General features: G+C 41.8%; 2 protein-coding genes across 3 annotated transcripts in view; one reads left to right on the top strand and one right to left on the bottom strand.

Annotated features, from left to right (window-relative positions):
* gart (phosphoribosylglycinamide formyltransferase) overlaps window positions 1-935 on the bottom strand; it is a 42705-nt gene extending 41770 nt beyond the window's left edge. Inside the window, exon 1 of one of the 2 annotated variants that reach the window (XM_043701290.1) lies at window positions 761-935. The gene's annotated coding sequence lies outside the window, so the exon portion shown is untranslated. Of the gene's footprint in view, window positions 1-553; window positions 659-760 lie in introns of those variants that run through there. The other variant, XM_043701291.1, reaches the window with a different exon arrangement.
* A 4143-nt stretch (window positions 936-5078) lies between these two features.
* dnajc28 (DnaJ (Hsp40) homolog, subfamily C, member 28) lies at window positions 5079-7454 on the top strand. Its single transcript, XM_043701292.1, has one exon. It carries the CDS (start codon window positions 5448-5450, stop codon window positions 6525-6527), a length of 1080 nt encoding a protein of 359 aa, XP_043557227.1. The 5' UTR covers window positions 5079-5447; the 3' UTR covers window positions 6528-7454.
* The last annotated feature ends 4343 nt before the right edge of the window (window positions 7455-11797 follow it).

Here is an 11797-nt window from a genome sequence, read left to right on the forward strand (position 1 = left end):
GACCGGCTGCGCTTTTCCAGCAACACATTTTCAGCTCTGATCTCCAGCATCTGCAGTCCTCACTTTCTCCTCATACCTTATTATAACCCTTCTCAATAATCTTGAACATCTTTTAAAACTAACAGAAGTCAAATTAGACAGGTTATCTTTTATTTTCACCACTCCAGTGAAAAGTACCTCTCATAACTATAACCTTGGTAGCCCTATTAACATCCCGGTAAATCAGTAATTTCCTCATGAAGGACTTATGCCTGAAGCGTCGATTCTCCTGCTCCTCGGATGCTGCCTGACCTGTTGCATTTTTCCAGCACTTCCACTTTGATCTCCTGCATCTGCAATCCTCACTTTCTCCCATTATATCAATGCACTGTTTGCACTGTTTTTTGAAATTTCATATTACGAGGTTCCACTGAAAACATTAGTAAATAAGACCCATGCATGAGCAAGTCTATCACTGCAACAAAGGAACAGAGTTCAAGACACCATAACTACAACATTAAGTCTTGCAAAATAGCAAACTTCCAGGCTCGCTACTGAATTAGCCAACCCCCACCTTTTACACAGTCTTCTTTGCACGAGCTGTATTACTTCTTACTGCTGGCGCGAATAAACAGGAATGGAACACATTAAAGTCAAATCTGATAGCTAGCTGTTCACAATCTCGCCTACTGAAGATTTGTTACTGAAATGTAACAATAAAACACGTGCTTATAACAGGAAGCAAAATCAATTTTAAAAAGTATAAGTTGCATATACTCACGTGGATGGCGCTGCCTGCAAAGGCGTAAGAATGACTGAACTGTAAACTCTCAACACAGCGAATCATCAAGGCTTGAAACTGAATGGTGGGGGGTTCGCTCCATACGGCACGGGAGCAGTTTTTAAAATTACTTTGTTAACTTCGTGACCTGAATAATGAAGGAGAATAAAAGCAATATTTGCAAAGTAAACTTAGTTTTAATTTCAGAAAAAGTGTTTTTTTTTATTTGGTTATGAGCAGAAGGGATTATGGGTTTTGTAGTTTCTAGTTTGCTCTTATTTGGCCAGAGTGCAGAGCAGAGACCAAGTTATTTCCGAGCATGTTGCTCCGTCATAAAATCAAAATACTGCGGATGGTGGAAATCTGAACTCAAACACAGAGAATGCTGCAGAAACTCAGCAGCATCTGTAAAAGAGGAACAGAGTTAATGTTTCAAGTGTGGTATGACTTCAGATCTGCTATGCCAACTCAGTTTCACCAGCATTCTCTATGTTGCTTTGTAATGCAGCAACGTGATCAACTTTTCGATGGAAGGAATTTTAGTTTTGAATTTGTGCTGGGTTCGAAATGTTCAACTGTAATTTTTTGGTAGATAAGCAGCTAAGATATATATCATTGAAAAGGATAAGTGTGCAAATCTCAAGAGGGGTGAACAAGTAGAATATTCCAAATTGCCTCCTGTGTTGAATGATTGCTCTGTTTCTAATGGTTAGCAACTCAGTCCAGTCAAGTTGTTTCAGACAATATTTCACTTTTGGTTTTGTGGTTCAACAAGTTAATTGGAAGTTGCACTGGGCCCAGTTGTTCAGTGATTAGATTAGATGAGATTCCCTCGTGTGGAAACAGGCCCTTCAGCCCAACCAGTCCACACTGACCCTCCAAAGAGTAACCTACCCAGACCCATTTCCCTCGAACTAATTGACCTAACACTATGGGGCAATTTGGCATGGCCAATTCACCTAACCGGCATACCTTTGGACTGTGGGAGGAAACCAGAGCACCCAGAGGAGAATGTGCAAACTGCACACATACAGTCACCTGAGGCTGGAATCGAACTTGAGACCCTGGTGCTATAAGGCAGCAGTGCTAACCACTGAGCCACCGTGCCACCTCGGCTTTTGAATAAGAAAGTGGTTTAGAGTGTACTAAAGAAATTGTGGGCTGTGCATGATTATCTTAAATATAATTTGAACTGATTATTCTAATGGGAACATTTTTGAATTGTTCTTTTTGCACCTTCTTTAATGCCCTCTACTTGTGCTGCCATCCTTGATTCTTTCTGAAATCAGTGTGCAGGTTCCTCCTGTGCCTCTTTTGAACTCCTCCCATGCACCCAACAAGGTCACTCATTGCTGTTATTTTAAGTACAGTAACTCTGAGTATCCTAATCTGTTCTTACAGGAACATGGGAACAGAAATAGACAATTTACTCCTTCAAGAGTGCTTCAGTAATGAATAAGATTGAGGTTGGTCTGTGGTCCATGTTCCAATTCTACTCTGGTTCCTCTCCACAACTCTTTCTCCAGTACATTGATGACATAATCAGCGCTGCTTCCCTGTCTCATTCAGAATTTTAAAAAATTATCAATTTCATTTCCAATTTCCACCCTGTGCTCACTTTCACCCAATCTATCTCCTCCATTTCCTTTCAAAGAGTGTGGTGTTGGATAAGCACAGCCAGTCAGGCAGCATCCGAGGAGCAGGACAGTTGATGTTTCGAGCATAAGCTCTTCATCAGGAGCACAGGTAACTGTCCGGTGGAAAAGTCGAGTTTGAGCCAGTGTGGTACAGTGCCATTTACATTGGTGAGATCCAGTAAGGACTCATAGTGGTGACGGCATCGGTGGAGGCACAATGGCACCAAAGGGTGGCAAATTTCATTCTAGTGTCACACCCAGCTTTCTGGGCACCATTCCATTTTCCCAGTTTTTCTATCTCTATTGCATCTGTTCTGATGATGCCATGTACCACAATAGGACCTCAGGAATGTCCACCTTTTTCTTCAACAGAGGATTCTCCACCACCATGGTTGGCAGGGCCCTGAGCCATGTCCAACCCATCTTCCAGACTCTTTCCCTCCTACCTTCTCTTCCCACCCACAACAAGGTTCCCTTGGGTCCTTACTTTCACCCCACTAGCATCAGAAGCTGCTATATCCACCACGTCCAGTGGGATGCCACTGACAGACACATATTTCCCTCCCCTCCCTTGTCAGCCTTCTGCAGGGACAGTTCCCTCCAGGACACCTTGGTTTATTCTTCCTTCTCCACTCTGAACACATCCCCATAACTCTATGGCACCTTCTCTTGCAACCACGGAAGGTGCAATGCCTACCCATTTATCTCCTCCTTCCTCACTATCCAAGGCCCCAAGTATACCTTCCAGGCAAAGTAGCGATTTACGTGCACTTCACTTAATCTAGTCTACTGTATTTGTGGAACATGTAAGATGGTGGTGGAATAAGGTTTCTGAACACAGGCTTGTCCACTCTGCTTTTTTTTCTGTTGCTTTCTTTCCTCTTTTAAATGTTTTTTCTTTGTTATTTTCTTTACTTCTTGTTGAAGAGCTTGGTTGAGGCAACGGCAATTGGCGCCAGCAAGTAGGCCCAGCATAGACTCATGGTGGCGGAGGCAGAGAAAGTTTGGTTCCCAGTGGCTTCTGCATCGACGAGCTGGGCCTAGGGCAGGCTCATGGCTCCTGCAGCAGATATGAGTTTGGGCCCACTACCAGTCCCTGCAGCATTGGCAGTGGCTACATCGGTGAGTTGGGCTCAAACACAAGCTCATGGCGGCGGTGGAGTAGAGTTTGAGTTGGTGTGGTACCCGGCAGATTGGTGGCATCTGCATTGGTGAGATCCAGCAAGGACCCACTGTGACGAGGGTATTGGTGGGGGCAAGGTGGTGCCAAAGAGTGGCAATTTTCTTTCCAAGAAGGACTGTAAGGTTGAACACTTTTTCTTTATTTTTCAGCCTCAATATTCTATATTTTGGTTTATTTTTCTGTGCTTTAAGATGGTGCCAGAGTGGCGACACTATAATACCTTTCACTACATTTTGTAACAAAATACATTAGGCAATAAATAATTCAAACCAAATCTAAAATGACATGAGCTTCAATTGCCTGCCACTTCAATACATCACTGTGTTCCCTGGCCAGTATTTCTGTCCTGGGCTTGCTGCAGTGCTCCAGCAACGTTCAGCACAAGCTGGAGTAACAGCACCTCATCTTCCACTTGGAGATACTGCAGCCTTCAGGAGTCTTCCACTGCAGCCTGTTGAGTTCAACAATTTTAGGGTCTGAACACCTGCTTCCATTTCCTTTACCCACCCCTATGACATGGGCCATTTTCACCCACTCTTAGTCCCATGTATCAGATTTTCGCCTTTCCTGGCTATCAGAGTAAAAATGTGTGGTGCTGGAAAAGCACAGCCAGTCAGGCAGCATCCGAGGAGCAGCAGAGTCAGTGCTTCAAGCATAGGCTCTTCATCAGAATGATCTCCAGCATCTGCACTCCTCACTTTCTCCTTTCCTGGCCATCAGCGCATCCTTTGTCTACCTAACTGACTTTCTCTCTCTATATATTCCATCTCCACCACACTGCTCACTCCTTCCCGCCATCCCATATAAAATACCACCTTTTTCTAGCTACTATCAGTTATGAAAAAAGATCACTGTTCTCAAAACTTTAACTGCTTTCTCCCTGTGGATGCTGCTGGACCTATTTAGTTTCTCCAGCAATTTCTGTAATTGCCCATAACCCTTGTCTATCAAGAATCTAAGGCCGCCATAAATAAATTAAATGAGCCTCTCTTTCTTGGGGAAGAGAATTCCACATACAAATGACCGTCCTCCCCCACACCTCCCCGAGAAAAAAATGACTCCCTTAAACGGGAGAGTTATTTTCTTTTCAACTGTATCTCTTAGTTCTAGTCTCTATTACCTGAGCTTGCCTCTTTCTCTGGGTTCCTCTCTAAGTTTACCTTGTCCGTGAGACCCAGTAGACGGCTGGCCACACAATTTCTCCGCCTGGTCCACAGCTGAGCTAACATTCTTGATAGTTCTCTCTTCTGAAATAAAGTCTCTTTCTCCTGATCCAACATCTGCAGTATTTTGCATTGATTTGTTTTTAAAACTTATTTTTCTCGTTCCTGACAACACCTGGGTTTTGCACCCAAGCATTTGCCAATGGGTTTTGTTTCCTGCTTAAGCGTTTTCATTTAAACTTCTACCACCCCGTTCTGGAACAATTTAGATTCGAAAGCCCGCAGTTTTACTGCATCAATTACTTCACCATCTCTCCCAGTTGAGAGCGCTCTACCTGGAGTTTTCAAGAAGTGTTTTTGAAGAGCAAAACTACAGCTCCCAGGATTCACTATCCACAACAGACATGGCTCCTAGCTGAGGGCCAAAAACACAAGGTGATTTCAGAGCTTGCTTTTATAACTGAGTTTCCCGACACTGTTCCCAACATCTGCTGAATGCTTTTGGAGTAGGTCAACAGCTTTGTTTAATGTGACAGACAAATCTGATTCATTGCTGGTACGACATGTACTCAATCCTGTCCTGTAAATCCCAGAAAGGGATGCAATGTTTCTTTTTTATATCTCTCTTAAGTGCAAGTTGAAGTGGTTCCCTGCGGTGTCCCAGTTCCCATACGGTATTAGACATCAATCAGTGCGGCGACAATATGCTAACAGCGAAGAGAAGTTGTGTCGTCACCTGCAGTGGAAGCGTTAGGATGCTTTCCGGTTACAAACTCATGAGCAAAAGCCTCCAAGACTGCTACCGCCTGCTTAATGTACAGGAGAACTGCAGCCATGACGAAGTGAAGGAGGCTTACCTCAAACTGGTAAAGTTGCACCACCCAGACAGTGGTTCTGGGGCAGATCCTCGAAAATTCATCCAGGTGAAAGAAGCTTACAAGGCTGTCGTCAAACATATAGCCGAGACAAGAAAGGCAAAGTCTGATGAAAGATCAGATGACGAAGAAGAACCATCCAAATATGTGGCACCTCAACATAGACAGTACCTTAGCTTCGAAGGCATTGGCATTGGGACGCCAAGTCAGCGAGAGAAACAGTACAGAAAATTTCGGATGAATCGTGCCACGGAGCAGGTCCTGGACTACAGAAAGCAGAAGTTGCAAGATCCAGAGCTTGAGAACACTATGATGGTGAAAGATGTCCAGCAGAGCCGGAAAATAAAGATAACCCAAGCAGTGGAACGACTGGTGGAAGATCTCATCCAAGAATCAATGGCCAAAGGTGAATTTGATAATCTAAGTGGTAAAGGGAAGCCACTGCAAAAGTTTTCACAGTATCCATACATTGATCCCATGACTCATAACCTGAACAGGATACTCATAGAAAATGGGTATCAACCAGAATGGATTGTCCGGCAGAAAGAAATAAAACAAACTATAGAGAAGCTCAGGAGTGATATGGTAGGCTATCGAAGAAAGATTGGTGAGTCCCTGACCCTCTCCAACCAGAAACAGTGGAATCTAAAATGTGAGCAGTTCAGAGATGATATTAAGCAACTTAATAAAATGGTAGATCGTTTCAATTTAATTGTCCCTCTACTGAACAGGCAGATGTTGCACTTCAACCCAGAGAAGGAGCTTGCTGTCATATTGAAAGAATACAGCGTATTATTGGAAGCAAGCAATGCCACTTCAGAGATCATGGAAGAATCAGCTGAGAGAACTGGCACATCAGTTTATGGGAAAAACAGCCTGTTTTCTTGGATCAAACTTTTTCTAAAATAAGGACTTAAGAAGTGAACGATTAGCACCTTTAGTGATCAGAATGCCAAAGATTTGTCATCAGATGTTAATATGCCTGTTTAATTATAACTACAATGTGTATGGGAAAGCGTATCAGTTACAACAGGAAGAGGTCATTTGGCCTTCTGAGCTTGCTTCCTCATTCCTGTACTTAGTTCTGGCATTAGATCATGACTCACCTGGAGCTCAGCCCCATTGCTTATGTTACCTCTATACCATTTGATACCTTTACCTCATAAAAGACTGATAACAATCTGATTCGTGAAAACTCTAGTTGCACCCTGAGATGTTTATAGGGGAATAAAGTTCATGTTTTTAACAGACATTTGTGTGAAAGTGGTTCTGAAAATTCCCTCCTAAATACCTGCCACAAAGCACGTGGATATTTTCTTCTTCAGTCTTTCCAGGGTTGTTATTGGAGAAGGTGGGACTTGAAGCCAGGCTTCCTTGTTTAGAGGTAGAGCTGCTGTATTAGGCAAACTCATTCTTGATATACCCACCTGTATAACGAGTTTCTCAGTAGCTACCATTTTGGTCAAGTTGGTTCTTATCTGTTCATAAGTGATTTTCACAGCACTGTTTAATTAACTTATAAAGTTTCAGTGCCCTTGAATATGCTGTTACCAAGAAAAAAAGCTTGTTTTTTTTGTAATGGGTTGTTAGTAATTATTGTTGCACTTTTATTGGCTGATGGGTTGGTGTGAAGCATTCAAAGTGCCACTAAGTGGAAATCTATTTTAGTCTGTTTTTTTTAAGTAGTGGATTCACAAAATGGAACTAGAAATTTCACTGTTAACAATGCATATTTTGTTGCACAAATAGCATGTTATATAAAATCTCAGGCTCAGATTTCATTCCTGGAAATACATTTATTCAGTACATAATCCCTTGTGAAGTTTTGCACATTGTAATTTAATAAAGTTGAATACATCAATTACAATCTAAGGCTTACAAGTTTTATAGAAAAAGTATTAATGTTGCCTTCTAATAGGGTTATGCTGTTGTTGTACTCGAGTTAATTGAAACTGAAAATATGTTGCTAGAAAAGCGCAGCAGGTCAGGCAGCAGGTCTGCTGCCTGACCTGCTGCGCTTTTCCAGCAACACATTTTCAGCTCTGATCTCCAGCATCTGCAGTCCTCACTTTCTTCTAGTTAATTGAAAGGCAAGGATGGAACTACTAATGGAGGCCAGCAAAAGATCCATGGTGAAATTAGTATATTTTGCAACAATAATTCTTTAAATCCCCATCTTCTATGTTATCCTTCCTATATCATTCATTTAATACCATTCACATTCCTTTCGTCCCTCTTGTATCTTCCCCATCCCTTACCTCTTCCCATGCTATCCTATCCGCTATTCTAAATCATTCCTCCTGAGTATTTCAACTCCATGTCATGTCCATGTTCCCTTCCCGTTCCTGATCCACTCTAGCTGATGTTTTATTTTTAAGGTAGCCTCATATTGCCATTTCTAAAATCTTTGTAACATGGCTTAACTTCATCCCTGTCTTAGATTATCTGCTGAAACCTACATTCATGCCTTCATTACCTGTAGTCTTGTCTTTTCCAATGCACCCCAACTGGTCTCCTACATTCTATATTCTGTCAACTGAAAGTCGAGAAGTCTACTATCTGTCTTAAACTGGAATACACCCAGCTCTCATCATGTTATTGCCGATCTATGCTGACTCCTGATTAAGCCATGCCTTCTTAAAATAAAATTCTCCCCGGGTGTCTCTGGAGAAGGAGCATGCGGTGGCCACCAACATCCTGAAGTTGTTCAGGGAGAGGTGGGCGCCACAGGGAGTGGAGTGTATTATTCCCCCCTCCAACTCTATTTTTATTTAATCCCTGCCCTCCCCTTCACTGTTTGATCACACAGCATTTCCCTTTGATGTGAAGGGCACTGCTTGTCACTGGCCACTCGGGTGTTTCCTTTCTTCCTGGTGGTGGAAATTTGAATAAAGATTTGTGCACCTTGTGTCTTTCACTGTGTCTCACACCTGCACACACAACATGGGTGCTGGGGAAAAAAATAAGCACTACCGCAGTTAGGCGGTAGTGTGGGGGTTAGAAAAAAAAACAAAAAATAAAATAAAAGAAAAAAAATGCTCCTTGTTTTCAAATCCTTCCATGTCCTCATCCCTCTCTGTAATCTTTTCCAGCCACACTAGCCTCTATAATATCTGTAATTCTGGCCTCTTGTTAATTCTTAATCATAATTGTTCCACCCTTGGTGGCTGTGCCTTACATTGTCATGGTGCTAAGCTCTGGATTCCTTCCCTAAACCTCACCTTGCCCCGTTACTCACAATCTTCTGAGAGAAGAAATTCCTCATCTCAGTCTTAAATTGATGCGCCTTTATCCAGAGACTATGTCTTCAGGTCCCAGACTTTTTCCCACATAACTTCTGCTTGTTTATCTGCAGCCACCTACTAAGCAAAAGCGCAACCCTGCCAGATGTTATCAACAGGTGGATGTAAGATCTGGAGTGTGCATTGATCCAAGGTCAGAGAACAATAGCTTGTTCTTAGAAGATTGACCTCAGACTCTGCCTGGTGTATAGCAGATGTCTGATTGAGCAGCTGTCAGCTCGGCATCTGTTATACTATTTAAATCCGTGGCAATCTGGAGCACATTGCAATAGCACCGGACCATACTAAGGAAAGGTGTGCTCCCCAGGATATCATGCAATAAAGTTTGTCAACGCTCAAGGTCTGACTCCAGAGAATTTCTTCAACATGCCTTTATCCAGAGACTAGGCCTACTGGTCCCCATGAGGGGAGACATCCTCTCAGCATTTACTCTGTTAAGCCTGTTAAGAATCCTGTATATTTCACACATCACCTCTCATTTTTCTAAATTCCAGTGAGTAGATCCCAATCTGTTTAATCTTTGCTCATAAGATAATCCCTCCATACTGGGGATCGTCCGAGTGAACCTTCCCTGCACTGCCTTCAAAGAAATGATATCTTTCCTTAAATAAGGAGACAAAAATTCCAGATGTGGTCTCACCAGCACCATGTACAGTTGCAGTGAGAATTCCCTACTCTTATACCCCAAAATGTTTGAAATAAGGGCCAACATTCCATTAGAATTCCTGGTTACTTGTGTGCTAGCTTTGTGTTTCGTGCATACGTTCCCCCAAGTCCCTTTATGTTACAGATCTCTGCAGCATTTCTCCATTTAAATAATATTCAATTCTTTTTTTCTTCCTTCCACATTTTGCTACAGTTGTCGATTTTTGCACACTAGCTTAATCTAATAAAACCTTTGCAATCTGTTTGCATCTCTCTCACAATCTGCCTTTCCCCCTATTTTTGTCTCATCTGCAAATTTGACTACAGTATATTCACTTCTTTCCTCCAAGCCATTAATATATATTGTAAACAGTTGCAGTCCGAGAACTGACCCCTATGGAATCCTACTGGTCATGGGTCACTAACTGAAAAATAATTCCTTATCCCCACTTGCTGTTTCCTGACCAATAGTTCTTTATCCATGCTAAAAGAAAAACTACCTCCAACACTGCTGCTTCTTATGACTAACCTTTTGTGAGGTACCTTGTAAGAATGCCTTCTGAAAGTCCAAACACAACACATTTACTGATTCCCCTCTATCCACTGACTTCCTTGAAAACCTCAAAATAAATTAGTCAGACCCGATTTCCCATTCAGGACTATGCTTGATTAGATTATGATTCTCCAAATATTCTGCTATTACTTCCTTAAAAATTGATTCCAATACGTTTCTAACAATAAATGTTGGGCTAATCAGCCTATTATTATCTGATTTTTACCTCCCTCCCATTTTGAATAGGGAAATAGTGTTACACCAGTTTACTGCTGTTATGTTATTGAAATTCTAGAGTATTAAGATATTATTGACTTCCATCAACAATTTATTGGAGTAATGGAGCCAACTTATTTGTTCATCACCTTTCATCGATTTGGTTTTGTTTTAAACTGATATGTACTTTTCCTCTACCAGGGTATTTTTACTGGATGCAGCAACATTTACATCATCCTTTGTAACAAAAGAAATTGGGATATGATTTTGAAAGATACAAATGTTGTTTATTAAAGCCCACACATTGACATATCCAGGCACTTCAGTGACTGAGCTAACATTAATTCTTCTGGTCCTAGACTTTTTCCCATGAAGAGTAGCCTCCGTCTACATGTCATGCTTCAGATGATCTAAATTCAGATGGAGTCTGAGACCTTTATTATACCAAGAGGCCACATTCTGTGAAACAGAGATGCTATAATGAACACATTTCTTAATGGCTTACAGATTTACAGTACTGTGTTTCTTAGAAGTATACTGACTACAGGATATAGCGCAACATATAGTTTGTGAAGCATAATACTTGATGTCAACGTGATTGGCTCCTGTACTGTAATATTGTACCAATCTATTCTGAACTTTGGTTTTATACCATTCATTGAATGCCCGTTGACCTTAAGGCCCTTTCATCAAATATCACCTTTGATGAACTATCTGGCACAATTGAAAAATCATGCAAAATATATCATGAAATAATTCCAGAAAATGATTTTTTTTACTAATACAGGAGAGATTTTATGATTAATGTGAAAGAATCTCTAACCTACTGTCACTTATATTTGTGCAGTGGGAAGTTATGTATAATGTATTGGTTCTGAAAGAACTAACATTAGCTCCATCCAATATATGACGTAACACAATCGGTTGAATGCCGCCATGCTGTCAAGAGCTGTCACTCTCATCTCACCTCTGGAATTCAACTCTTCTGTCTACGTTTGAATCAAGGCTGTAATGAGGTCAGGAGCTGATTGGCCCTGGCAGAACCCAAACGGGGTGTCACTGAGCACTTTATTGCTGAGCAGATGCTGATTGATAGCACGACTGATGACACATTCCATCACTTTACTGATGATTGACAGTAGACTGACGGGGCGGTAATTGGCCAGGTTGGATTTGTTTTGTTTTTATCCACCATTCTTTTGCCATAAGACAATAAGATGTAGGAACAAAATTAGGCTTTTCAGCCAATCGAGATAAAACAATGACTGCAGATGCTGGAAGCCAGATTCCGGATTAGTGGTGCTGGAAAAGCACAGCAGTTCAGGCGGCATCCGAGGAGCAGTAAAATCGACATTTCGGGCAAAAGCCCTTCATCAGGAATACAGGCAGAGTGCCTGAAGGGTGGAGAGATAAATGAGAGGAGGGTGGGGGTGAGGAGAAAGTAGCATAGAGTACAATAGGTG

The sequence above is a fragment of the Chiloscyllium plagiosum genome, chromosome 12 (assembly GCF_004010195.1).
Source record: "Chiloscyllium plagiosum isolate BGI_BamShark_2017 chromosome 12, ASM401019v2, whole genome shotgun sequence".
Taxonomy (NCBI): Eukaryota; Metazoa; Chordata; class Chondrichthyes; order Orectolobiformes; family Hemiscylliidae; genus Chiloscyllium; species Chiloscyllium plagiosum.

What these genes read in the sequence shown, in the direction of transcription:
- dnajc28 (XM_043701292.1), top strand. Translation starts at nt 5,448, where the DNA reads ATGCTAACAGCGAAGAGAAGTTGTGTCGTCACCTGCAGTGGAAGCGTT.